Source organism: Chelonoidis abingdonii, chromosome 9 (assembly GCF_003597395.2).
Source record: "Chelonoidis abingdonii isolate Lonesome George chromosome 9, CheloAbing_2.0, whole genome shotgun sequence".
Classification (NCBI taxonomy): Eukaryota; Metazoa; Chordata; order Testudines; family Testudinidae; genus Chelonoidis; species Chelonoidis abingdonii.
The window spans coordinates 38,103,919-38,130,557 of NC_133777.1; the positions used below are offsets into that span (position 1 = coordinate 38,103,919).

The window sequence follows — 26,639 nt, forward strand, 5'->3', positions numbered from 1 at the left end:
CTGGGCCCATGGTCTTTTCCAGGGGTCCTAGGATGTTCCTCCTCACCTTTCATAGTTCCTCCCCAGGACAGCAAGATTTCTGTATCTCCAGGGCTACTTTGGGATCCACCAAATTTGGGGCAGGAGGGAATTTCCCTTGCGCGTATTAGCAGAGCCCTGTGGGATGTTCAGTTTCTCCTGGGCACTGAGCAGAGATTGGATAGGATCAGGTGGGCATATTCCACACAGTCCATTTCCTAGGACTGCTAGGAATCTGTGGTAGAGGGTAGGGATGAAATCTGGAGGACAATGAAGTACGAGAAGTTGAGTCTATAATCAGCAGTTTCTTGACTCAGCACTGCCCTGCAAAGAGGAGATCTTTTCACAGAAGGCTGTGCATGCTGAGACATTGTACGTCATGGCAGGGTGGATATTGCATGGCAGGGATTCCCATGCTTTATGCCAGCATGACCCCATTTTAATGAACCATTTCCTCTCGGGGCCACAGACAGCATGGAGTGTGCCACTTTGTAAAGCAAAATGGCATCCTCTCTCCTTGCATAACTGCACACACACTGTACATGAGAGGTCTCACCACACAGAGGATGCCATTTTGTTTGCAAGCTCCACAGACGTGAGGTCATGCTGTGCAGAGCAGAATAGTGTCCTCTGCACACTAGGGACAGCCGTGGTCTGCTCGTGGCACAACCCCATTTGGGAACTGCTGCTGCAAGGGGAGGGGTTTGCACAGAGCTCAGCAATGTCAGTCAACAAACCTGTTGGCCTGTTCAGTTGCTGTATGTGCCTGGGGAGCAGGGTGTTGAGGGGGGTGGGCAGTGATGGATCTGCCAGCATTCACTTGTGATGCTCTTGCTGGCTAGCACAGCTCTGCTCCCTGGGAAAGGGAAGAGGCTATTGTCCTTGCAGCTTTGATGAGCTACCCACAATCGTGTTCATCACTGGACACCATGTTGCTTACTGTCCTTTCCAATACAGGTGCTGTTCTGCTATGAGCAGTTTGATGAGCTGACACTCTTGCACCTTCGGGAGTTTGATAAGAAGAAGCTGATCTCAGTAGAGACTGACATCGTTGTTGACCACTATAAGGAAGAGAAGTTTGAGGAGAGTCGCCCAGGTAGAGCATCTCTTCCCCCAGCATGTCCTGTGCATGGCTTTGGGCTCAGCATCTACATTCTTCACCTCAGCAGCCAGATGGTGCTGAGCCTCCCACATGGCAGCCAAGTTGGTAGTCAGTGAGAATCCCCAGTTTTCATGCCCTCCCTCAAGAAAGGATTGCCTTTGCCGGGCATGTGAGCAAACTCTAGTTAGCATCCTGCCTCTGCTGTGCTGAGAGGCACCCGTCACCCTCCCTGAAGAAGGAGGAGTTGGGGATGCAGCCTCCCTTCCCCAACCAGTGCTGCAGGCCCGGTCTGGGAGGCTTTTAGCTGGCCTGCCTGTCCTGCGGAGCTCACTGGGTCACTGAGGATTCACGAGGCCAGTGGCTGTAAAGGCCTATGAAGTGTTGATTATATTCTCAGTAATAACACCGAGAACCATGAAGCAGGAGCAGTATAGTATAGATGCAAATTCTTCTCTTTAAAATAAATCTAACATTGTCCTGTCTGCGTCTGGTAAGTTTCCTAGTTTAAAACTGCGTCAAGCAGTTTCCTAGTTTAGAACAGTGATTAAAATATTGCGTAGCGAGTTCACGGGCATCTCTGGCCTGTCTTGGTTTTAAAGCCAGCTTCATTTTAAAAGCAGACACTCCTGATCCCAAGGGTGATATTACAGAGTGAGGGGACTGGGGTGGAATAAGCTTGCCCCCTTTATGTATGAGGTGGTCTCTGGACTGATGCGGGTTGGGCTTGTGCATTTGGCATGGTGCCATATGTCTGCATCTCTGTTAGTAAGAGACAAGATGGATGGATATGTGAAATGGATAAAGCTGCTTTTCAGGAGCAAAGCACGCATTCCCTAGTGCTGCCCAGTGACAGACAGTACTGCAGTGTAACCCATCCTCCTCCCCCCAAGCTGCAGAACGCCTGACGGAGAAAGAGGCTGAGGAGCTGATGGCCTGGATGAGGAATGCATTGGGCTCTCGCATCACCAATGTTAAGGTACTTGTGCTATAGGATTCTAGTAGCTAAAGGTGGAAAAGACCTATGTAGATCGTAACCTCTGAAAAGAGGAAGGTTGGTCTTGTGATCAAGGCACTGAACTAGGGCCCAGAAGATATGGGTTCAGCCACAGATTTTCTGTGTGACCTTGGGCGAATCATTTAATCTCTCCGTGCCTCAATTCCCCACCTGTAACATGGGTGTAAGAACCCTTCCTTTGTCTGGCTTGTCTAGTTAGCCTGTAGGTGCCTCAGGGCAAGGACAGTCTCTTACTTTTATGTGCAGCCCCTGCCACAATGGGGCTCTGACCTCAGGTGGGCCCCTAGATGCCATGGTAGTATAAATCATAAGTGTCCTCCCCACTTCCTTTCTGCCAGGGCAGGATGTAAATAGCATATCTGATGGTCCCGTGCTTATCAAGGGATAGGGTTGGATCTACATAGCCCTTTCAGTAATATTCCTTTATAAATCCAGCCCTTGTCTTTCCCCCTGTATCTCAGTTTCAGTATTGCTTTCTTGGACTCTGTCTATACACCCGAGGCTGGTTTGGCATCCAAAGGGCTAACGCAGACTGTCTGTCTGCTCAGCCTGAGCTGGTTGGCAGCCCCACAGCAGCTGGGAGTATTAAAGGGCTGTATGGCAGGAGGGCAGGGTGGCTGCTAGAGGGACAGAGGGACTGTGGAGAGAAGCCACTGACAGCAAACTAGTAAGAAGAGAAGCCAACACTCCAGAGAGAGAGAAGCAGAACAAGAGGCTGTAAAGCCCACAGAGGTAGGAAGCAGCTCAGGGAACAGCAGTGGTCTTCAGAAGGGTTAACTCTGCCTGCTCTGAACAAGGGCCCTGAGCTAGAGCCCAGTAGAGTGGGTCGGCCTGGGTCCTCCTACCTCTTACCCAGACTAAGAAGGAAGGTGGAAAATGGTCAAGGACAGTGAGTGTTAGACATAGGCCAGAGGAGCGAGTCCGAGACTGCTGGACTTTGAGTTTCTTATATTTGGACCTTTCTGCTAGCTACAAAAGGAGATAGACTGAGCAGTGACTTAGCTAGAGAACTAGGCTGCATAAGATGACAGACTCTCTTGACACCAGAAAGGCTGGAGGGTTTGTTAGACCCCTAAAGCACCACTCCAGGACACAGGAAAGCGCTCTAGAGGCCAGGGTGTGCTCCAGTTCTTTGGCTTGGCTCAGAGGCGTGATTGCAGTCGGATTGTTCGGGTACACTTGGGTTACGAGGGAGCAGTTAGGCTAGTAGTGAGCATGCTGAGTGATCAGTAATGTTTGTTGGTAGAATAATTCCTTGAGTTCTCACTCTGTAAACAGTAGAGTGAACTGATATAGCACTTCATCTTCAGTGTGCTTCACAAATGTACACAGCCCTCTGGATGGAGGATCTTAATTGGTCTTCTGCCTCTGTACAGTGTGGGTAGGTGACTGGCTTGAAGTCAGAGAAAGGAATCAGTGGAGCACTTACATACTGTCGGGACAACCACTGTAGCAAACTCTCAGGTAGGTAGATAATAGCAGAGGCAGAATTAGACCCATATCAGCCAAGCTCCCTGCCCTGTGCTCAGTGTCTGTCTCTCTCACTCACTCACTCACTCGCACACTCAAAAAGATACTGTTCAGGCTGTGGGCCTTTACCCAATTGTAAGCAATTTCTTGAGTGTGGGTGTCAGTTCTCTAGGAACTTTATAGCTTCTGCACTGAGGGGACATCCTCTTCCTTGGCCGAAAACTAGCCTTTGAGCCCTTCATTCTCCCCCACCTCTGAGCTGCCTGCATGTTCCATCCTATTCCTCTGACAGGTGACTCCACGACTGGACACCCACCCGGCCATGATCACTGTGCTTGAGATGGGGGCTGCCCGCCACTTTCTGCGCATGCAACAGCTGGCCAAGACCAATGAGGAGCGTGCCCAGATCCTGCAGCCCACACTGGAGATAAACACAGGGTGAGGTGGGGCAGAGCCAGAGCACTTCAGCTTGGATGTTGTGCAAAGGCAGACACTGGCTAGCACGGCGAACTTGAACCAGCTGGGATCCTCCATTCTCTAAGTGCTGAGTTTGTGCTTTTGTGTCTTGGCCTGTGGAGCTGTGCACAGTTATGGATGCAAGCTCGCCTGATGTCCAGCCTCATGGGGGTCTCCCAGCAGCAGCCATCTGCATTATCTACCCCACAGGTTATGGGGCTGGGATGTAGAAGGAGGGAGGGAGAAGCTCACAGGTAAAGAGGCAGAGAAGGGAACTTTTGGCCATTAGAGAGGCATTTCGCTGTTCCTCCATAGCTCATTGCTCCTCCTGGGACCAGTGGCTTTTTCATGCGTCCAAGGGGCACTGTGACGCTGTGCTGATCTCTCATTCCGTTGCAGGCATGCGCTGATCAAAAAACTCAATCAGCTGAGGGTCAGCCAGCCTGACCTGGCCCAGCTGCTGCTCGATCAGGTGAGAGCCATGTCTGCACCACTATGCTCCCTGGGCAGGCTGCCATATCTGCGGGCAGTAAGGGAGTGGGCCATGGCTGTCCTTGTGGCCAGCTGGAAGCATACACCCAATGGTCCCCACTCTAGGTATTTTTAGTCCTGAATGGCCTAAGGGGTCCATTTCCCTAGAATGTTGTGATGCCGTCCAGGAACGGGGCTCGGTGTTACCCACTCTGACCCTACTCATGTTTGGTGCAGAGCTAGGAGCTATGCTGTTCTCACAGGGGTGGACTGCACTTGGGAAAGAGGGGCAGGGAGGGAAAAAGCAGAGAGAATTCATAGGCTTGTCTACTGGAAGCACCTGGTATTTAAGATGGCTCCTTTGAAGCGGTGAGGGGATTGTAAGTCTGACTAAAACTGACCAAGGCTCCAAGTGGCACATCACACTCAAATGCACTCTGGAGCATGGGGTGCTAGAGAGAATCCCTGGGCAGCACCTCTTCCTATCATATGATCCGCCCCCCAGATGTGCCTTGATGTGTATCCCATGATCTTCTACAGAGGAGCAGCACTTCTCTATTTAATACCAAGGTGGCTTCTGCTGCTAATAACTCTCCTCTGTGCCCTTGTCTTACTCAGATTTATGAGAACGCCATGATAGCAGCAGGACTGAATGATGATCCCAGACCTATGGTGAGCCGTCTGAATGAACTCCTTACCAAAGCCCTGGAAAAGCACTGAGCCCAAATGTATTAAAAGGGCAAGCTCTGTGCCAGATGCCAGTCTCTGTTCTCTCCAGCACAACTGCTTCTGTTGTTGACTGTTGGAACATCCGTCTGTTCCAAGACTCTGCTGCATGGGGTAGAATATCTGCAGCTCTGCGTGGCATCTAAATGTGCTTCCAAGTTTCACTTTATAGGGAGGTTGCAGTTGTAATTACTGGACTGTGTATTACCCACATAGAGTCCCATCATCCTGCTGAGACAAAACCTGGAGATTACTGCTAAAATGATTTGCCAGCATTTCTAAGTTTGGCCCAAAAGTCCTAATTTCATATTGATTCTAGAAGCAGCCTTTCCCAGCAGAGCAGTTGACATCAGGAGTCCAGACTAGCTCCATGGACTAGAACTCCATATACCCACCCAAGAATTATCCCTTATACACCAGTGGGCTCAGAACACCAGCCTTCAGTGCTAGCAAAATTCATTAGCTTGTCAGGAAACCTCCACCTCTCCCTGGCACCTAGGGCTTAGCAGGCACAGGATAGATTGTTGCCATTAGCAAACACAGGTATTACTTATGGAACAATGATTTGTCAACAGAGTAGTGAGGCAGATAAGGTAGCTCAGCTGCTGGATAACTGAACTTATCCCTGTATCTGGGAAAATGTTTAACAAGCTCACTTGGCTTTTTGGACAGTTTCCAGGGTTTTTGCCTCTCTTGCAGTATAATTTGCATGCCCCAGGTAATCTCTGTTCTGTTTATTTATATTAAATAAATTCCTCTTCATTTCAAGATACCTTCATCATGAGATTTTGCCTTATTTTGTTTTATGTTATGTCCCAGGTCTGCTAGCATGACAGTTCGCATCCTTCAGACAGTCCCCAATTCTGAGAGGCAGCAGGGTCCTAGAATGGTGGGGAGGCTTCCCTCTGCTGGCAGGAACATGAGAGGGCTGGGGGAGGAAGTATGGAAGGAAGATAGGAGGCAAGTCCCTCAACTATGTATCCTCATTCTTGTCCTTAAGGTTATAAGATCTGAACTCAAGGTTTCTAACGTGTGCTTGCTACCCAACAGAAAGGGCCTGAGATAGACGAGTCATCATGGTCCACCAAGTTTGTTTCTCAATTACACCTGGACAAATCAGTGTACAAATTTTTTTTAATAACTGGCAACTCTGCAAACTCAGCATGGACTCTGAGAGTCAGGCCAGCCTCTTTCTGGTTCATCCTTAAATCTCCAGTAATAAGATTCTGTAAGTAGAACTTGGTTAATGATTCTGGTGCTATGTGAGCCAGAATAGATGTCCAGCTCTCTCCCAGAGCTATGTGAGCTTGGCAGGTGAACACAAATAAGTAGTAAAAACTTGTCACTAAATCAGCATTTCTGAGGCTGACCAGACAAGATCCAAGAGTTATGTAGTGTCACTTTTACATACCATAAACTTACCTTAGCCTTCAGTTTTACTCAGATGAGGAAGAGTAGTAACTAATGGCTGATTGGTCTGGGGGCTGATAATGAGAGTAAAACCTTTCCCCTCTACGTCTCCAGGATTAAACCCAGACCAGATAAATGATGACCAGTGTCATCACTGACTGAAGTCTGTTCAGTGGCTTATATGAAATGAGTGATGGGTCATGATCCAGCTCCCAGTAAGATACATGTGGCATCTTGTCGCTGTTTGTGCTGGAATTCCTTAGTCATTTAAATGAGAGGTACCCAGTAAACTGTTTTTACACCTAATCTGCATTATATTGTGTATAACAGTAAGAGTGCAAATGAGCTGGCATATATAGGCCACTACATTTGCAGCCAGTAATTAATCTGTCATTAGACTCCTCCTTCCATGAAGTGAACCAAGACTGTGTAGTTGTTTAAAATATATTCCTTAGAGAGGCGACCTTCTATACAGAGTCCGTTAATAGATATATTAGATCATTCTGCCAACAAATCAGTGCAAGTATATAGGAATGACAAGTTATTACTAGATGCTACATGTATATCCAGGGCTTATTAGAACCCTGTATGATCACTGGAGAAATAGTATGCTGTCCTGTACTGCTAGAGAGATAGTATGCGTCCATGGAAGTAGACTGTATTGTAATGTGTTGCTATAGCTTTTTATGGAAACAGAGTAAAGAAATGGAAACTTCTGGTGAATTCCTGATAAGTACTCACCTGCACTCTGGCCATTCAGAGTTTGCTGACAGTGATGTCTGTTCACTGTCGGGGGAGATGTTGCATGGTGGAATGGAATCCTTTTGGCTGAGTTGAAGTTTAGTGTTGGTTTATAAAACCTGTGTGTTCTATCAGGAACTAAATCCTCCCCTGGCAGGGGCATGAACTCTGTCTAACAGGCTATGATCCCATGAATCCTGTGCACCAACCAACCCTTAGGGCCCTAACTTTGGGGTTGAGAGGTGACTGACTAAAAGATCAAACAAAGTAATACTTGTTCATGTGAAAACCTGCCCCCTAGCCTATTGTGTCAGTATGAAAAGGGGTAATAAACAGTGCATGAAGGAGGCAGCAGCATGCAGAGGGTCAGACTTAGATCAAAAAGTCACATTTGTGATCATGCTATATCAAAGCAGGAGAAGCATCACTGATTCCTTATTTTTGACCCATCCCATCCTTCTGTATTAATGATGGCTGATACCAGAGCCCTGATGAAGGGGAACAGTGACTGCACATGCAGCAAGAGAATGGAAACAATTGAGCCATGATGTGAGAGAATTAAAATGATCTGTTGGCATATCCTTTTGATGCAGGACCCATATATTCGCAAAGGTAAAGCTGTGCATGACAGGAGAGGCAATGACTAGCAGAGGTAGGCAGGCTGTGAATGTTTTACACATCACTAGCACTACAGAGCACACTTGGAAAAATGAGATGTAGCACCATTAGGGGATGAACAAAAACTACTGACACCTTGGCAGTGCCATGCTATGGATGCAAAGGATTTGCTTGACAACTGGTCTGCACATGGCTTTGAGTCTGAGGGGAGCTCTTCATAGCGCACAACAGAGGCTCCTTCGTTAACAAACATGGTGCGAAGGATGAGCTGCTCCGAACATATAGGTAAAAAGGAGAACCTTGAGCTGGGAATAGGCAGCCTAGTTTCTCACTTCCACTCTATATGGGAGCACTCTGTTCAGAAAGAAGAGCATTGTATGGAACATGCACATCACTGCAGAATTTCAATACAGAGGGTGGCAGCAAACCAGTGTTGTCAATTGTAGTCTTCTGACCACATTTGTTTCATGCAGAGATACTAAATTACTCATCCTCCTTTGCATTTGCACCAGCAAACTCTTTCCATCTCACCAGATACTTTTTCTGGACTTTGCAAAAAGAACAGAGCAGACTTTGTGATTCCTCTAGCAAGCAAAAATCAAACCACTCAATAACATTTAACGTCCTGCAATGTTGGTGTGTTGTTTTGTTGGATGGGCCACTTATTCATCCTCCCAGATGTATTCTACTTTCAACCGTGATGCTTACTTCCATGCCCGACTTCACCAGGACCCAAGTTGGGATAGCATAGGGGTCCTCTAAAGAACTCAGGCCCCATCCATGTTGCTTTGATTCATGGCTACAAGCAGTAGTAAGTCCGGGCCTACACACCGTTGTATCGATAAAATGTGATTTTATTCCGAGTTAGTTAAACCACTGCAACTTTTGTGTGTGGGCAATCTATTGGTTCAAAACCGGTTAAGATTGTTAGGTTGTGCTTCAGGCTACACTGATCTAAGTACTGGTTTAACGAAATTGGAATAAGTTTAAACCAGTTTAAATTCTGTGTACAAACAAGCCCTAAGTGTTTATGTAGTTCGCAGGGCTCTGCGAACTACAATAAATTGGGCTCTCAAGCTGCCTCGTTCTTCTGAGGCTGGTCAACTGACCCACAGGCAGTACTGCGGAGTCACATACATCCTCAACATAAGAGACGCAAAATGTTTATAGGCAGTAAAATCCAGTTTGGAAGGACGTGTCTGAGACCCTGTTCTTTGAGACTTGGACAGAATCCCTTGCAGGTCTGTCTGGGACCTTGAAATCGGACCAGCTCATAAAGTAGTTCACTGGGCCACATAACTGAGAACAGAGCTTTCTTCATCCAGACTTCCTGCTGAAACATTCAAGAGAGAGTCTTGGGTGGAGTCCAGCTTTGTGATTTACAGACAAACCGCAAGCCAGGAATCTGCAGTCTAAGCTCCTCCACCATCAACTGTTTAAAACATTAAGGGAAGAAATGCCCATTGTTTCCAAAAACAGAGAACTCAGGAGACATTAATAATACTTGGCACTTCTATCTTGCTTTACAAACACTAATTCTCCCAACCCCTTGTGAAGTAGGTCAGTATTGTCTGCAGTTTACCAGTGGCAAAGCTGGCACAGCGGGTAAATGAGCTGTCCGAGGGCACACAGTGAATCTGAGTTGGGGATAGATCCCAGAAGTCTTAAATCCCAGTCCTCTGCAGCTTATAATTTCAACAAAAAGTGGAACCAAGCCATTTCAGAGATCTAAAACTATCCAGAGTTTCTGGCCTAGGTTGGGATAGACAGCAGCTCAGGAGCCTCTTTCCCAAGAGAATTCCTGCCCATTCTCCAGTTCAGTTTAACGTTCAAAAACTGTCTTTAGGGGCAATTCTGAGGTCTGCTATGCAATCGTCAACCCAGAGGGGCTGTGTGTGCTTTCTGAGGAAACAGGTTTTGTTTAATAGGAATGTCTTAAGGGTCCCAGAATTCCTGGCACTTGAAGTGTTGTTGTAGCCATGATGGTGCCAGGTTATGAGAGAGACAAGGTGGGAGAGGTAATAGTTTTTATTGGACCAACCTCTGTTGGTGAAAGAGACAAACTTTTGAGCTACACAGAGCTCTGTCTACTTCAGGTCTGAAAGGTAATCAGTGTGTCACAGCTAAATACAAGATGTAACACATTGTTAACATAAGGAGTTAACATGTATAGCAAGAGACCATTCAAGATGAAGTGGGCAATTAACACCTCTGCAGTTGTTACCTGGGGTTTTCTGAATTGGAAACTTTGGTAACTAGTCTGTTTTCGAGGCGCTGTCAGGACATAAATCAGTAGGGACACGGCTCCTCTGTCTGATAAATGATTGGTATGCATGAATGCTTTCACCTCAAAATCCTTGTTTTTATTGAGTCTACAGCACACATCTAAAATAGCAATAATCTAGAACCCCCTATATACACTTACCCAAAGTCTGAGATGGTGTCAAATGCTCAGCATCAGGGTTCCAGCCTTCCTCCTAGCCACCGGGGAGTTAGATGTCAGTCTTCTAGCTTGTAGAAATCCTCTTCGAACTTCTCCCAACTATCTCCAAATTGCACACTCTTAACTAATCTTTATAGGTTGCTCAAAACAAAGCCCACAACTCATAGTAACCCCTAATGGGCTAACAATTTCCCTAGTAACAACAAAGAACTCATCATTTCTACTTATCAGCAAAAGCAACTCCCAGCAAGAAACTGTCTTAAATTGTTTCTAGTATTTTCTCCAGACTCGGGAAGTGCTGCTGCATTTTATCCTTTGACTGGGAGGACCACATGTGACATTACACTCCATATGTTTTATGGAAATATGCTTGTGAGTGTAAATATGATGTAACTGTAATATGGCTTATGCAAAAGGTCTCTTGTAAGATATCATAACAAAGATTATAACCTACTGAATATATTCCTCCTATTTGTATGTATATATCATTCTTGTATCTGAAGCTAGAAATAGGAAGTATAACTCTGAGGTCCTATTGTAATTACACAACATGTGGGCTATTAATGGTGGTTTAGAATCTTGATAGCTCCCATTAACAAGGACAATTGGTTGTAAATGGCTCTGTTCCTGCGTACTTCCTGTGTACTTGTGGGCCTGCCCAGAAAAGATGGAGTCTGGAGTCTCACAGGACATGTGATCATGTCACCTGATACTGGAATCCATCTGCAATCTGGTTCTTTTCCATTTAGAAGGAGGGGAGGCACTCAGAGAGACAAAATATTCCCGCCTTGTGCCAAAGCTATAAAAGGGGGTGGAACAGAACAAAGAGGGTTCCAGTCATGAGAAAAACCCTGCTTTCCACCTAAGATGTCTGCTGGAACTAACGAAGACTGTACCAGGGGAAAGGATTGGGCCCAGACTAGGAAGGAGTCTAGTCTGTGAAAGAAGCTTATTGGAACATCTCTGAGGGTGAGATATTACCTGTAAACAGTTTCTTAATGTACTAGGCTTAGACTTGTGTGGTTTTGCTTTATTTTGCTTGGTGACTTACTTTGTTCTGTCTGTTACTTGAAATGACTTAAATCCTACTTTTTATAGTTAATAAAATCACTTTTGTTTATTAACAAACCCAGAGTAAGTGATTAATACCTGGGGGAGCAAACAGCTGTGCATATCCCTCTATCAGTGTTATGGAAGGTGGCGTTTACCCTGTATAAACTTTATACAGAGTAAAATGGATTTATATGGGGTCTGGATCCCATTGGGAGCTGGTTGTCTGGGTGCTGGAGACAGGTAAACCTGCTGAGCTGTTTTCAGTTTAGTCTGCAGATTTGGGGACATAGCCAAGACCCCGGGTCTGTGTTGCAGGCTAGCATGTCTGGCTCAACAAGACAGGGCTCTGGAGTCCCAAGCTGGCAGGGAAAATGGACTCAGAGGTCATCTAAGCATGTCAGGTGACAGTCCCAAGGGGTTTCTGTGACTGAACCCGTCACACCACAGACCCAGTTTCAATTTGAATGCATTCACCATATTGATCATATGTGATAAGTCTCTGTCCTTTCCCAGCAGTTTGCTGTTCAGCTCATTCAATTTGGACATTATGTCAGTAAGGAGGAACCTGAAGTCTAGCAGCCATGCATTGTCTGACAGCTCATTGCACACTTCGTTCCTTGATTTTAGAAAAGTGATGATTTTTGGCATTAGATCCAAAAATCTTTGCAGGACTTTCCCCTTGCTTAACCAAGTCACATCCATGTGGGGGAGCAGCTCACCATAAGCAGAATCCACTTCATCAAGTAAAAACAACGAGGAGTCCAGTGGCACCTTAAAGACTAACAGATTTATTTGGGCATAAGCTTTCGTGGGTAAAAAAACTACTTCTTCAGATGCATGGAGTGAAAATTGCAGATGCAGGCATAAATATACTGACACGGTCATTGCCTCTTTTAAATACTCCTCCATCTGTAAATGATTGCTTGTGTTTTGCCAGCAGATGGCAAACATGTAACAATGCTTCAGTAGAGACCTCCCCTTTTGCTGATGGTTTAGTAAAAAATGACTGTTGAGCTTTCAAAATGGCCTTCAATTCATTAACTTTCTTTGTATGGAGTGCGCTATTGAAGAGGAAACTGTCCTTGAATTTGCTATGCATTGTTTTGTGGTGTCTTTCTAAATTCCCTGTTTTACTTATCGATATACTTGTGTGACAGAACAGACATACACACTTTTCTTTCACTGTTGCAAATAGAAATTCACTTTCCTATTCCGAATGGAAGTTGTAGGTTTTCGGTTTCTTTTTAGATGACTCGGGTTCATCACCCTTTGTTAATGCTAGCTAGCTAGCTAGGTATATATTTTTTATTATAAAAAGAGAAAACGGGAGAGCACTAGCTATGACTGAAGTCTATGGGAAACACTTCTGAGCGGTAGACGTGTGCCACGCACGATAAGCCTTTTTCCTTTTCTTTTTTTCAGTTCTGCATTTGCAACTAATAATAAGTGCTGTTTTAAATGTAGTTATGAAGCTGTTTCAAATTTATAACCTGTTACGTTGAGGATGTCGTCAACTCATCATAGAATCATAGAATATTAGGGTTGGAAGAGACCTCGGGAGGTCATATAGTCCAACCCCCTGCTTTATCAAGTTTTGTCAAGCCGTGCCTTAAAAACCTCTGAGGATGGAGATGGAGATTCCACCACCTCCCGAGGTAACCCATTCCAGTGCTTCACCACCCTCCTAGTGAAATAGTTTTTCCTAATATCCAACCCAGACCTCCTCCCTTGCAACTTGAGACTATTGCTTCTTGTTCTGTCATCTGTCACCACTATCATGTCTAGCTAGCAACCATAGGAAATAGGTAAAGCTTCCCAGGAGGGAATCTAGCTCCCTGTCCAACCTTTTCTGTGCATGGCCCGCCTATACTCAATCCCAGCCCCGCCTCTGGCCCAACTCACTGCATCCTGCCACAAGACCCCTCCACCCAGCCCCTCCTCATCCCCTGCCTGCCGCAAGATCCCCCCTCCCCGTGACCAGATTTCCCCCCCCCCCCCCCCGCTAGCCTGCTTACCCACAAGACACCTTCACCCCCATCTACTGCTTGCCTCCTCACCCCCCGGCCTGCTCCCAGATCCCTTCCACCTGCCTGCCATGAGAAACTCCCCCCTGCCTGCCACTTGCCTCCTCACCTCCCCGGCCCACCACTGGATCACCCCTACCTGCCACTGGCCTGCTGCTTGCCTCCTTGACTGCCAGCCACAGGACCCCCTGCCACCTGCTGCTTGCCTCTTCCCACACACCCCCAGCCTGCCACCAGATCCCCCTCACCTGCTGGTCACTCATCTGCTGCTCGCCTCCTCACCCGCCCACCACAAGACACACACACCCCCTGCCTGCCGCTTGCCTCCTCACCCCCCCTGCCCACAGCCAGATCCCCACCGCCTTCCACTTGCCTGCTCAGCCTCTGGCCTGCTGCCATGTCCCCCACCCACCTGCCGCTCATCTCCTCTCCCCCCCCAGCCCACCGCTAGAGCCTCCTCGCCTGCCGCTCACCTCCTCATCCCCTGGCCCACCACCGGATCCCCTCGCCTGCCACTTGATTCTTCACGCACCCACCACAAGACACGTCTTCAACCCGCTTACTGCATGCCTCCTTACCTACCCACCACAAGACCCCTCCCCCACCTGCTGCTTCCTCCCCTGGCCAGCCACCAGATCCCCACTGCCTGCCACTCATCTCTTCACCCGTCTGCCCCAAGACCCCTCCCCCACCTGCCACTTGCCTCCTCACCTGTGGCCTGCCACCAGATCCCCCCCCGCCTGCTGCTCACCTAGTCACCCACCTGCCGCTTGTCTCCTCACCTGCCTGCCACAAGACCCCCTCCGCCTGACGCTTGCCTCCCCACCCCCTAGCCACTGCCAGTCCCCCGTCTGCTGCTCGCCTCCTTACCCTCTGGCCCGCTGCCAGATCCCTCCCTGCCTGCCACTCACCTGCCGCTTGCCTCCTTATCCGCCCACCACAAGATACCCCCACCTGCCACTCACCTCCTCACCACCCCCCACATGAGACCCTCACCTGCCCACGGCTTTCCTCCTGACCCCCCACTTGCTGTGTCTCTCTTCACCCTCACCAACCCTGCGAGGGTGGAGGAGAGGAGGGACCTGGTGAATGGCATGGACTTCTGGAGCAGGTGTGGAGTGGCGGAGGAAAAAAACAAGATGGAGGACTGAGGCTGAAATCAGCTGTCAGAGGTTCCACGATCAACCAGTCAATCACGATCTACGAGTTGGTGACCAGTTATAGCGAGTGAGACATGAAGCAAAGAACTGAAAAGCAGTCCTGCCTTTGGTATGAGATTCAGAGAATGAGTTTTGCAGGCCGACGTTCAGTATCTCTATTGAGTCCGTGGTTTTTAGTGTCTAACAAAGCTATGAATTTAAGACAGGCTCCTCTTTTGAAGGTGTGCAGATTTTCTTTGAGAACAAGGACTCAAAGGTCAGATATGCAATTACTGTTTTGTGAAAAGCGTTCACCCAGGGGAGATAGGATGTTCCTCTCTTTTATTATTTTTCTGTGTGAGTTCATTTGAGACTGCAGCGATTGTCTGGTTTCAGCTTGAGGTTAGGGCATTTGATGCAGTGGATGAGCTACACCATGTTGTGATAGGCATGTATAAGACCTATGGCTCTTAAAAGGTGGAAACTTGGCTGCTTATTTGAATCCCAGGAACCATCACCCAATAAAGCCCCAACACAACACCAAGCTGTACATATGTGAAATAAGGGCATTAGGGATTTTTATTTCAAATAGTCTTGCCAGAAGGCCCAACATAGAGTTTTCTCAATGCTTAAAACGTAAGACCATTGCAGGAGCCTGAAATACTGAAAAGCATTCAATGGCTACATTTGGTATGAGATTTAGAGAATGAGTTTTGCAGGCTGATATTCAGCGAAGCCACTCAGGCCCAGATCTTCAAAGGTATTTAGGCTCCTAACTTCCATTGAAAGATTACCCTTGTTTTAACATGCATAATTATCATTGGTTAAAATAATCCTCCTCTGTCCTCCTGTGGCAGTAAACTATCCAGCTGCTGAGAATATATTGTACAAGGGGTATTCCTTTTCTTTTCATTGAAGTTATTGTTACTGAGACTCCTTATTGTCATATCACAGGACTTGGCCAAGGAAGTGACTGATCCATTTTCAGTGCACTGGTAACTACAGGTAGGGCAAGTTCCTGATGGCTGCATCTACACTATGTACCTTGTGTAACTGCTCTTTGTTGGCAAGAGACAGCTCTCCTGCTTACATAATTAAACCACCTCCAGCCAGCAGCCCTTGCTGTCCACACGAGCACTTTCGTTGGAGAAACTTATGTCCATCAGGGGGCTGTTTTTTTCACACCCCGACCAACAAAACTGGTAGCGCAGGCAAAGCCAAACTTCCCTCCTTGCCAGAGCCAGAGCCAGAGCCAGCTGCTGCTGAGGCTACCCCAGCTGCCCAGAGCACTAGGGACACACGAGCCGCCCCGCAGCTGATCGCTCGAGCACCAGCCGCGCTGGCGATCTGACAGTGCCCGTTCCCGGGAGCGCCTCGGTCCCGCCTTCGGGGAGCGGCGAACGTGGGAGCTGGCGAAGACCGAGCGCAGAACGCAGCCTCTCCCGCCTAAGGCGCGGCTCAGCGCCCCGCCCCTCAACCAGGCTCCCTCTCCCACCTGCCCTGCCCAGGCCGGTCAACTTCCCACGTGACTGACGCGCGACCCCCGCCACCATTGGGGCCTCGCCCCTGCAAGGCACACGGACTGGCTTTGCGCATGCGTGCAGAAACATTTGGGAAGTGGGCCTTGCACAGTGATGCTTTACGCATGCGCGAAGGGACAAGGCGCCGGAAAGCGCTCCAGTGTTCACGGGCAACGGTCGTCGCTTGTTCTACGCACGCGCGCCAAATCATGCGCGCATGCGCCTCGAAGGAATTTGCTGCCGCTTGGCTGTTAGTGCCCGGGTGCGGAGCGGATGGAGCCTGCCTCTCCCAGCAGAGGTCAGAGGGGCCGGGGAGAACCGGTGTAGCGGGAGGGGGGTCCTGCCTGCAGCTTGGGGGTGGGGTTAGGTTCCCTGTTGTCCTGATCCCCTGACAGCCCTGGTACCTCTGCTTGTTCCCATGGAGACGGTGCCGGGCAGGACTCCTGTCACCGTGACATCAGCGGCGCATCCATGATATCAGCACATACAGGTGATGTCACTACTGTGCCGTTATCCATGATCACGTCAGGCTGGGCTGCTCTGGTGTCATCGTACCATCATCACTGTGTCACATAGCAGCATGATGTCTCCCGAGCACCAGCAGCGGCTTGTGGCCTGGAGGGCCCTGCTGGGAAATGGGGCGAGCCCAGTGGCCACTCGACGGGCAGCCCCTGGGCACCAGCAGACGACGCTTGACACGGCACTGCGCTGGTTGCGATTTCCTAATGTGCATTCCACGCCTACCAATATTACCTCTGTCCTCCTTGCTGTAGCTACTAAGTGCAGGAAGTCGAATTGGCCTTATCACCTTAAACCTTTCCAATCTCCCATGGCCTAGAAGGGGACAAACCTTGATTCAGGGGAGCATAAACAATATTAGATCACTTTTTTTTAGACATAGGTAAAAAGCTTTCTGTAACGTGTCTAGGACAATGGGAAACGTTGCTATACAATTCAGTCTGATTTTCATGGATTTTAAAAAGTGGCAAAACATTTAACTGGAATTGTGGAGAAAACATATTACAGTATGGGATTTGCTGAATAAATGCCCTTTAAAAGGAAGAGTAAGGCCACTGTTAAATTATCCTATTTTTATTATAACTTTTAAAATTGTCATCTTTTTTCTAAGTGGACTGTGATAGTACATGATAAAAATCTATCAAATAATTACTGATATAGAGAATGTACATCAGGAGTTTCTGTTCTCCCTGCTTTACAACACAGGAACAAGGTGATATCAATGGAATTAAATTATGGCAAATTTTTAAAAATTTCACAGGTGTAATTATACTGTGGACTCATTGCCACAGGAGGTCATAACATCAGCAAAATTCAAAGAGAGATTGAACATTTGTATGGATAACAAGAACATTCATAGTTACAATAGAATGGGGGTAGGCAGCCTATGGCACGCATGCCAAAGGCAGCACGCAAGCTGATTTTCGGTGGCACTCATACTGCCCGGGTCCTGGCCACCAGTCCAGGGGGTTCTGCATTTTAATTTAATTTTAAAGGAAGTTTCTTAAACATTTTAAAAACCTTATTTACTTTACATACAACAATAGTTTAGTTATATATTTTAGACTTACAGAAAGAGACCTTCTAAAAATGTTAAAATGTATTACTGGCATGCGAAACTTTAAATTAGAGTGAATAAATGAAGACTTGGCGCACCATTTCTGAAAGGTTGCCGACCCCTGCAATAGATAATGGTAACAAATTTTGAAAGAGAGATTAAAACCTCATGTTTCAGTGCTCAAACCAACCTCTAACTATTAGGGATTATGATGAGGTCTTCATGGGGGCAGATAATCCCATATCTTCATACTGAGGGGTTTCATGCATCTTCCTCTGAAGCATCTGGTACTAGCCATTGTTAGAGACAGCATATCAGACTAGATGGATCTCAGGTCCAATCCAGGTGGCAATTCTTATATTCTATAGTAATTGTTCTGTGGACTGAAGATTTCAGTATCCAGTGTGGCATCTATTCCTAGGATTAAATTCACTAAAAGTTAAATTTATATTAATAAAGTAAAGCCAAAACAATTGTCATATCTAGGGCCTGCTTCTCCTCTCATATCAACGTATATCAGAAATAACTCCATTGAGTTCAGTAGAATTAAACAGGCAAGAGAGGTGAATCAGTCCTTTCATGCAAATTCTACACATAACCAAGCGGTGCAGAGATGAAATAATAAATGCCATTAGGATTTTGCTGTAAAAAATCAAAATGTGGGATATGTTTAAAAATTGCATAGATTTTCCCCTTGGACTATTGCAACACTGTCTTATGGTTACAGATATTTATAGTCATCAAATTCATGGTTAGCTGCTTCACTCACTTGTGCTGTTGCTTAAAAATAGCTGATGCATGTTCACTGAGGCCATGTTACCTGGGGATTCAGCAGTTGAGGACTCTATCTGCAGCTTCTTCAAGGCAGCAAAGTGGGAATCTACCTTTCACTTTCAAGGTCAGACGGGATTGGATACAGAAAGAGCTCATCCTGGGTGGAAAACCAGGGGGTTTAGTGGTTTAAGACAAAATGTTGGCCCTGAGTCTGCAAACATTCACATGCTTAGCTTTATTCTCAGCTCTGCCACTGGTCTGTGCGTGACCTTGGGCAAGTCACCTTTATGCCTCAGTTTCCCCATCTGTAAAATGGGGTTAATGATACTGACATCTTTTGTAAAGTGCTTCAAGATCTATTGATGAAAAGCGCTATATAAAAGCTAGGTCTTTTTATGATTTATTACTTATTACTATCACACGTAGTTGAATCGACTTCAGTGAGCTACTCATAGTAGTAAAGTTAAGCACAAGTGTAAGTGTTTGATTAGATCCTTTATTTTTATCATCAGTAAATACATATATTATGGTAATACTCAAAGGCCCCAGTCCTAATTGGAGCCCCATTGTGCTGGACATGGTACAGATGTTAGAAAATGTCATGTCTCCAGGTGGGTGTAGTCATTGCTTTAGCACTGAAAAAGTCCCAAGTGGGACTGCAGTTCCCATCTCATTGAGATCCATGGGATGGGGATAGGTGAGTTTCCACCTTTGCTGCCTGCTGCTGTTGCTATTTGGCTGGAGGTAGTTTTTTGCATGCCGTTTATTAGGAAACGGTGCATCACTTTACAGAGATGTATCTTTGTTATTGAAACAGCTAGAAACTTCTAAATATCATCTTTAGAAAAGTAGACAATAGGTCCTTTTATGTAAGATTTACCCCCCCCACCCCGCACTATCTGTATATGATCATAGGGATATCCAGTGAAAGTGCCTAGTGATATGGTACAGCTGCATAAACAGGGTGCTATGATTAAATACTTTGTTCTAGACCAGTCAATCTCAAACTACTGGTATGTTTCAGGAGTATGCAAAGCCCTTGTTTATGGTTTGTAGAATTAATCTTTTTGAGAAGCGGGCATCAGAGGATTTCAAATGCGGGTCTGTGAGATAGTCTCTTGTTCTTATGCAGTAATCTGCAGGATGGAAATAAGTGGGAATACCTGTTCTAAACTGAAATTGTTTGTATGATAGCAGAGCTCAGCAGTAGCATTCAGGTGGGGTGTATAACAGTGGTGAGTAACATTGCAACGGGATACTGAGTGGTCTGGAACTTAAACTACTTTTTCACTTACTAACTTACTGTACAGAATTGTAAAAATACATTTTGAGAGCAATGAACCAAACCACAAAGTCTATTTTCAATAGACTTGGTCAGCTTGATGAGCAGGTGGGGTTATTAAGAAGACTTTTTAAAGCTATTTGCCTAGAATGTGGAATCGATGGTATTTTGTGGTTGCACTTGTACATGGATTCATAAGAACATAAGAATGGCTATGCTGGGTCAAACTAATGAATGGTCCATCTATCCCTGTATCCTGTCTTCTAACAGTGGCCAGGGCCAGATGTTTCAGAGGGAATGAACAGAACAGGGCAATTATCAAGTGATTCATTTCCTGTCATCCAGTCCCAGCTTCTAGCAGTCAGAGGTTAGTGACACCTCTGACCATCTGAGCTAGTAGCCTTTGATGGACCTATCCTCCATGATCTTTTTTGAAGCCATTTGTAGTTTTGGCCTTCACAACATCCCCTGGCAGTGAGTTCCACAGGTTGACTGTGCATTGTGTTAAGAAGTACTTACTGAAATTAAGGGACCCCTAATTCTTGTGTTATGAGAAAAGGTAAATAACACTTCCCTATTTACTCTCTCCACACTATTAATTATTTTGTAGACCTTTATCATATTCTGCCTTAGTCATCTCTTTTCTAAGGTGAACAGTCCTAATTTTTGTTACTCTTCTTTGTACCTTTTCCAGTTCTAATATATCTTTTTCTGGGATGGGATGACCAAATCTGCATGCTGTATCCAAGGTGTGGGCATATTATGGATTTCTGTAGTGGCATTATGATATTTTCTTATCTATCCCTTTCCTAATGGTTCCTAACATTGGTTTAGCTTCTTTGATTGCCATTGCACATTGAGATGTTTTCTGCACACCCAGGGCCATAGAGAAACCGTACCTTGTGGACAGTCCAACAATGTAGTGATTCTGCCATACTGTGCTTACAGATAAGTGCATGTGCTGGAGATACTACTGTGGTGAGCATGATATAAAGAACCTATGTAGCACTGAATAGAGAGAGACTGCATCAGGGAAGGTCTGTGAGAGGCATAGAGGTCTCTGCTCCTCAGGAAAGTCTGCTTTATATCTGTGGATTTCTCTCCAACAGCAATGGGAAGTACTGAGAACTGTAGAAACGTTTGTAGTTGCAAGACTTGGGTTGGAAATATTCCAGGGGGTCTCTTTCTGATGTGGTTTCCAGCACAAACACCAATTCTTTCCCCATGCTGTGTTTTGACTGGCTTGATTGAAGACTCTGCTACCAACCTCCCAAATCTTTTGTAACTAGCCATCAGGGGAGGAGAAGTAATATTTATGGTGCCTGCACAGCAGCATGGAACTATTCTTCATTGGTAACTTCCTGTAATTAGAAACCTAGGTGCATATGGTAAAAGAAACATTTCATTTAATTTTTGAGGAATGAGGTGCCTCCAACCTTCCTGCTACTTTGACCCTATCCCTTGAGACCTCCTTAAGTTATGGCCATCCTTGAGGGACCATCAGTGCAAATACTTCACTGATCTGCTGTTGAGGGAGGTGATGTACTCCCTCAGACATGGGTATGCTGCTTTTTTAGCAGTCCAAGCTATGGCTGGCATGCAGACTGTGATTTGAGTCCAGGTCTCCTGCTCTTCACTGTCAGGCAGTGCAAATGTATCAGTTCCTTCCAGTTCTCTGCATCCCACATCAGAATACGCACTCTCCCTAAAGGCTGTGCCACTGATGGAGCTGTGGGAATATAGAACCAGCAGAGGTCTCTGTAGGATGGTATAATCTGCACTGTCTCCTCAAGGAAACAACAAATAATGGTGTCAGAATCAGACCCTTAATTTTTAAAGGGTCTGATTTTGCCACCCTTACTGATGTTTAGTGCCTTATTCCCCAGGTAATGCTGTTCAAATTGAGGGAATAATCACAGAGTAAAATATTATTTATCAGTAAGGGTGGCAGAATCAGGATCTTTGAGAGTGAGACCTTCATAAATAATGGACATGGAAGTGTATTTAGCAGCAAGGTAGAAAATAGGTGTCTACGTAATACAGAGGAGGTTTCAGGACGATATCTACCCCAGACCTGTGCTTTTCTGGTGATAAATATGAGATACTCTCAGGCTGAGTGACAGAAGAAGAGATCCTGGAACAAATTGATGATTTAAAAACAATAAGTCATCACGCCCAGATGGTTCATCAAAGAGTCCTGAAGGAGCCAAGCTGCTAGCAAAAAATGTGCAGTCTCATTAAAAACAGCTACTGCACCAGAGGATTAGAGAGTAGGAAATGTTTTACATTATTTAAAAGATTATAGGGGTGAACTGGGGAGTTACAGACTAGTAAGCCTTGCATTTGTACCTGGTAAATTAGTTGAAGTGATATTTAAACTATAATGATAAAACATTTGGAAAATCATAATGTGAGAGGGTCAGATTAGCATGGTTTCTGCAAAGAAAAGTTGTCTCACTAACCTATTGAATACTTTGAACATGTCAGGAAAGTAGTGGATAAAGGAAAACTAGTCAACATAGTTTATTTAGACTTTCAAAGGGCTTTTGACAAGGTCTATCACAGAAAGCTGCTAAAGAAGCTAAGCAGGGTGGATAAAAAGATTCTTTGTATTTAAATTGGAATTTTAAAATTTAAGTTAAATACAAATTTATTTATTTTTTAAATAAACATATTTAAATTTGAAATTGATAACTTATATTAAGGCCTAAACTTATAAACTATTAAAATCAATTTAAAATAAAAAAATAATGGTAAGCAGTACATGTTTGCTTTTAAGTTTTAAAGAAAGTCAGACCCCTGAATAGGTGGTTCTCACTGGTTGAGCATCTGGAATCATAGTTTATTGAAGTGCTAAACCAATCTTTGACAGCAGTAGCTGCCTCTTCTGCAAGTGCAGTGATAATATTTTCTTCATATCAGTGTATTCAGTTAGTTTAGGTCAATGACTGATTAATTCAAAATTGAGAAACTGAATGGAAGTTGAAAAAACAGGAAAGCTTATTTTCGTCTTCCAACCTATGAGCAAAAACTAGGTGGGAGAGGACCAGCTCTACTAGTTCTAAAATCTTGATGGACTGTGTGACTAGAAACAATCAGTTCAGTTCACAAACTACAGATAATACTTGTTTTGCTTAGTAAATCAGTTAATTTTAAATGTAAAATATGTTATGATAATTTTTTTCCTTATGTGTCTAGCGCATTTAAAATAATTTTATTCATTATTTTTAAATACTATTTTCGTGCATTTTTAATTGAATTTCAATTGCCATCCAAATAGAACTTGACACAAATCACAAGTAAAAAATTAATCATCTGGTAAGTAAGAAATCCATCATTCACCATTTTCTAACGTAATAGGAAATATAAAACCTAAGGATCTGAATAAATGTGAGTTGAGCTGTATAATTTAAATTAATGTGTATAGATATAGTGTATCCACCTGGTTGTCAAAAAGAAGGACTAAATTTAGTGTAGAGGCTATATTTAGTTGCAAATCAACATGCAATAATGGTTACCAACCAGTGAGAATCAACCTTTCTTTAGGAAAATAACTAAAAAGTACAAAAGCAAAACAAGATTAAAAATCATTGAGTTAAATCAAGGTTTCCTGATTGCTGATTTAAATACTGATTAAAATTGGTGGTTCAGATCACTTTGATTTAAATCAATCCACTCTGAAGTTAAGTAGTTACGGGGTGAGAAGCAAAGTATTGTCATAGATCAGATACTGACTAGGAGACTGGATACAAAGAGTAGTACTAAATTGTCAATTTTCATCGTGGCAAAAAGTTAACAGTGGGATTCAGGGTTCAGTACTAGGTCCAGTTTATGTATATTAATGATCCAGACAAAGAGGTGAGCAGTGAGGTAATAAGATTTTCCAGATGACACAGCGTTATTCTATGATTCTGTGTAGGTTAGTCAGGACCAGACAGGCCTGTGAGGAAATTCAGAAAGAGCTAACCCAGCTGCGTTAATGGGCAACACAATGGCACATGAAGTTAAGGGATGACAAATGTAAAGGAATGCACATAGGAGGGGAAAATGTAAACTACTTGGACATAGGCCATTTGTCTGATTTTTAAGCTTCTGGTTTTATGTTTTTGTGTGGTTTGTTCCCTGTCTGGTACTAATATAAAACCTTTGTCCAGAATCACATGTGGAGTAAGCAATTTTGAAGAAAGTGCTGCTCAGCCCCCACTGACATGATCTCCTCACGCACCAGTACCAGAATACTAGGTATTCTGTGGATGTGTTGGTGACCTAAGTTCCCTGTAAGCTGAGCAGCCGCACAGCAGCCTATTAAGCGCCGCGCAGGTGCTCAGGGATCCTGCCTGGCTGGGACCTGCCAGGGGAGGGACACCCCTCCCCCGGCCCGAACCCAGCCTCTGCCCGAAACAACCAGGGTAGGGGCGCCCGTCCCTCAGCCTGAACCAGCCTCAGCCTGAACCAACTGGGGGCAGGGCACCCCTTCCCTGGCCCCAACTCAGCCCTGACCTGCCATGGCCAGGGGAAATGCACCTTCCCTCCCCCCTCACCACCACCACCCAGGAGCTGCTGCGGGGAGAGAGACCTGAGGGGAGTCCTCTCTCCCCACTGTGGCCCTGGGACAGCCTGTACATCAAGTCCTGCACCCCAGCCCCACCCTAGAGCCCTTGCCCCCCCACCCCAACCTTCTGCCCCAGCCCTGAGCCATTAATTCCCTGCCCCATCCCAGAGCCCGCCCCCCAAGCCTCTGCCCAGCATGAGCCCCTCATCCCAGGCCTCACCCCGGACCCCACACCCCCAGCCAGAGGCCTCACACCTCTGCACCTCTCCCCTGGCCCTGAGCCCCCTTCCACACTCTGAGCCCCTCAGCCCCACCCCCACCACACATGGTGCACATAAAAAAATTTATTCCGCACTGGTGTAGAAAAAATTAGACAGAACACTGTTGGTGACCACCCTACTTCAGCACCTTACAGGGTTTTAAATTAAAACCTGGTGTAGTCAGAACTGATAAAAAGAAATACTTTTTCACACAGCAGCTATTTAAACTGGGGAACTCATTGCCACAGGATATCAGCGAGTCCAAAAATTTAGCAAGATTCAAAGTGGATATTATATAGATAACTAGAATATCCAGAGTTGTTATTACTGCTAACACATTTTGGAAGAGAGATTAAATTTCATGGTTCTGGGTTCAAGATAATCATTAGGGATTAGGATGAGATTTAATGTGGGGTGCAGATTATTCCACATCTGCCTACTGTATGGTTTCATGTACCATTCTTTGAAGTGCCTGGCCCACTGTTGGAGACAGAATCCTGGACTAGATCCAATGTCACAATTGCTATGTTCCAATGAGACAAGAAGTCATCTATTTCAGGAGTAACTAGGGAAATAAAGTATTTTTATTAATAATAATAATTATTATTATTATTTTGTGGTGCTTAGTTTTCTTTCTTTTCCAGTAGATTTGCTCACTCACTTTTTCATGCTTTCCCTCGTGAGAAGGGCTCATGGTTCACTTTATTTTTGTAGTCATCATTTCCATAGAGTACGTCACTAATTGGAAAAAAAGAAAGCTGAACTTTGCAATCCCTGAGACCCTTATAGTTGATCTCACAGCCAATTTTAAATAATTTACACTATTTAAAGGAAATGGCAAATTCCTTGAAAAATCTAGTAGCTTGGGAGGAGGGATAGCTCAGTGGTTTGAGCATTGGCCTGCTAAACCCAGGGTTGTGAGCTCAGTCCTGGGTGGGGGGCATTTAGGGATCTGAGGCAAAAATCTGTCAGGATTGGTCCTGCTTTGAGCAGGGGGTTGGACTAGATGACCTCTTGAAGTCCCTTCCAACCCTGACATTCTATGATTTAGAGTTCCCTGTCTGTCAAATAGCCTAGGTAAGAGAGGCACTCAGAACATAATTAACTTTTACCTTTCCCCCCCTATTTTTCCAGGTCCCAACATCCATTTGTATTGGTCCCATTTTGTGTGACATCCCAGCATGCACTACCCTAGTGATGAGAGATCAGTCACAGGCCCCACCTGGATCACAGAGTTGGCATTTAGGTGGTTTAAGTGCTGTTGTTTTTATTTTATTTTGCTCGTTTGGGTGGCTTTGAAAGATTTTTTGATCCCATAGGAGAAGAGCATATGAAATTTAAAAGAAGCACTTTGCAAACCCATGAAGTGTTGTAAAGAAGGAATACTTCCCTTCCCTTTTAAGCCAATGTCCAAGGATTTCTAAGGGTTTGTCTACATGGGAATACTCAGGAAAGTTAATGCGAATTATTTTTTAAAAGTGGATTAGTTAAACTGCATTGGACCCCTTTGTGGACACACTTATTCAGATTTAAAGCAGCATTGATTTTATTTATCTTAATTCACTTTGGAAGTGAATCAAAAAACATGCAGGGATTTAATGTGGTTTAACTAATCCACTTTAAATTCACACCTTTAGTTTAATTTGGATTAATTTTCTTGTATGTTCTTGTGAAGACAAGCCCCAAGTTTCATGTGATACTGTCAGCACAGTGCATGACCAAGCGCCTGCAAATCCAGACTTTGATACCTGAAAAAGAAGGAATATAAAAAGTAAGATCTATGTCAGTTTTGTGCTTTGCCCATCTCACCTACCCTACTTGAGGCATTGAGCACGTATAGTAAACAAAGAAGTGCTGGATTTGTTTCAAAGGACAGTACTTGGAAGTCACCATTAAGTAATGTGACACCACTAGTTTGTCTGTGAAGACTGTATACAAACTCAGAGGCTGAAGGTTCAGTTTCTCTCTCTATGCTGTCTTCTTCTTAGA

The 26,639-nt window shown here is 45.2% G+C and overlaps 2 protein-coding genes across 7 annotated transcripts in view; both read left to right on the forward strand.

The window, feature by feature from the left end:
• The window catches only part of TRAP1 (TNF receptor associated protein 1), a 64,411-nt gene extending 58,375 nt beyond the window's left edge, over window positions 1-6,036 (forward strand). Inside the window, exons 14-18 of the mRNA XM_032781644.2 lie at window positions 976-1,114; window positions 2,011-2,096; window positions 3,898-4,043; window positions 4,461-4,533; window positions 5,151-6,036. Coding sequence (XP_032637535.1) covers window positions 976-1,114; window positions 2,011-2,096; window positions 3,898-4,043; window positions 4,461-4,533; window positions 5,151-5,252 — 546 coding nt within the window. The 3' untranslated portion in view covers window positions 5,253-6,036. The remainder of the gene's footprint in view (window positions 1-975; window positions 1,115-2,010; window positions 2,097-3,897; window positions 4,044-4,460; window positions 4,534-5,150) is intronic.
• A 10,389-nt stretch (window positions 6,037-16,425) lies between these two features.
• Window positions 16,426-26,639, forward strand: part of SLX4 (SLX4 structure-specific endonuclease subunit) — a 41,681-nt gene continuing 31,467 nt past the window's right edge. For all 6 annotated transcript variants that reach the window (XM_032781636.2, XM_032781637.2, XM_075069381.1 and 3 more), the window contains exon 1: window positions 16,426-16,504. The gene's annotated coding sequence lies outside the window, so the exon portion shown is untranslated. The remainder of the gene's footprint in view (window positions 16,505-26,639) is intronic.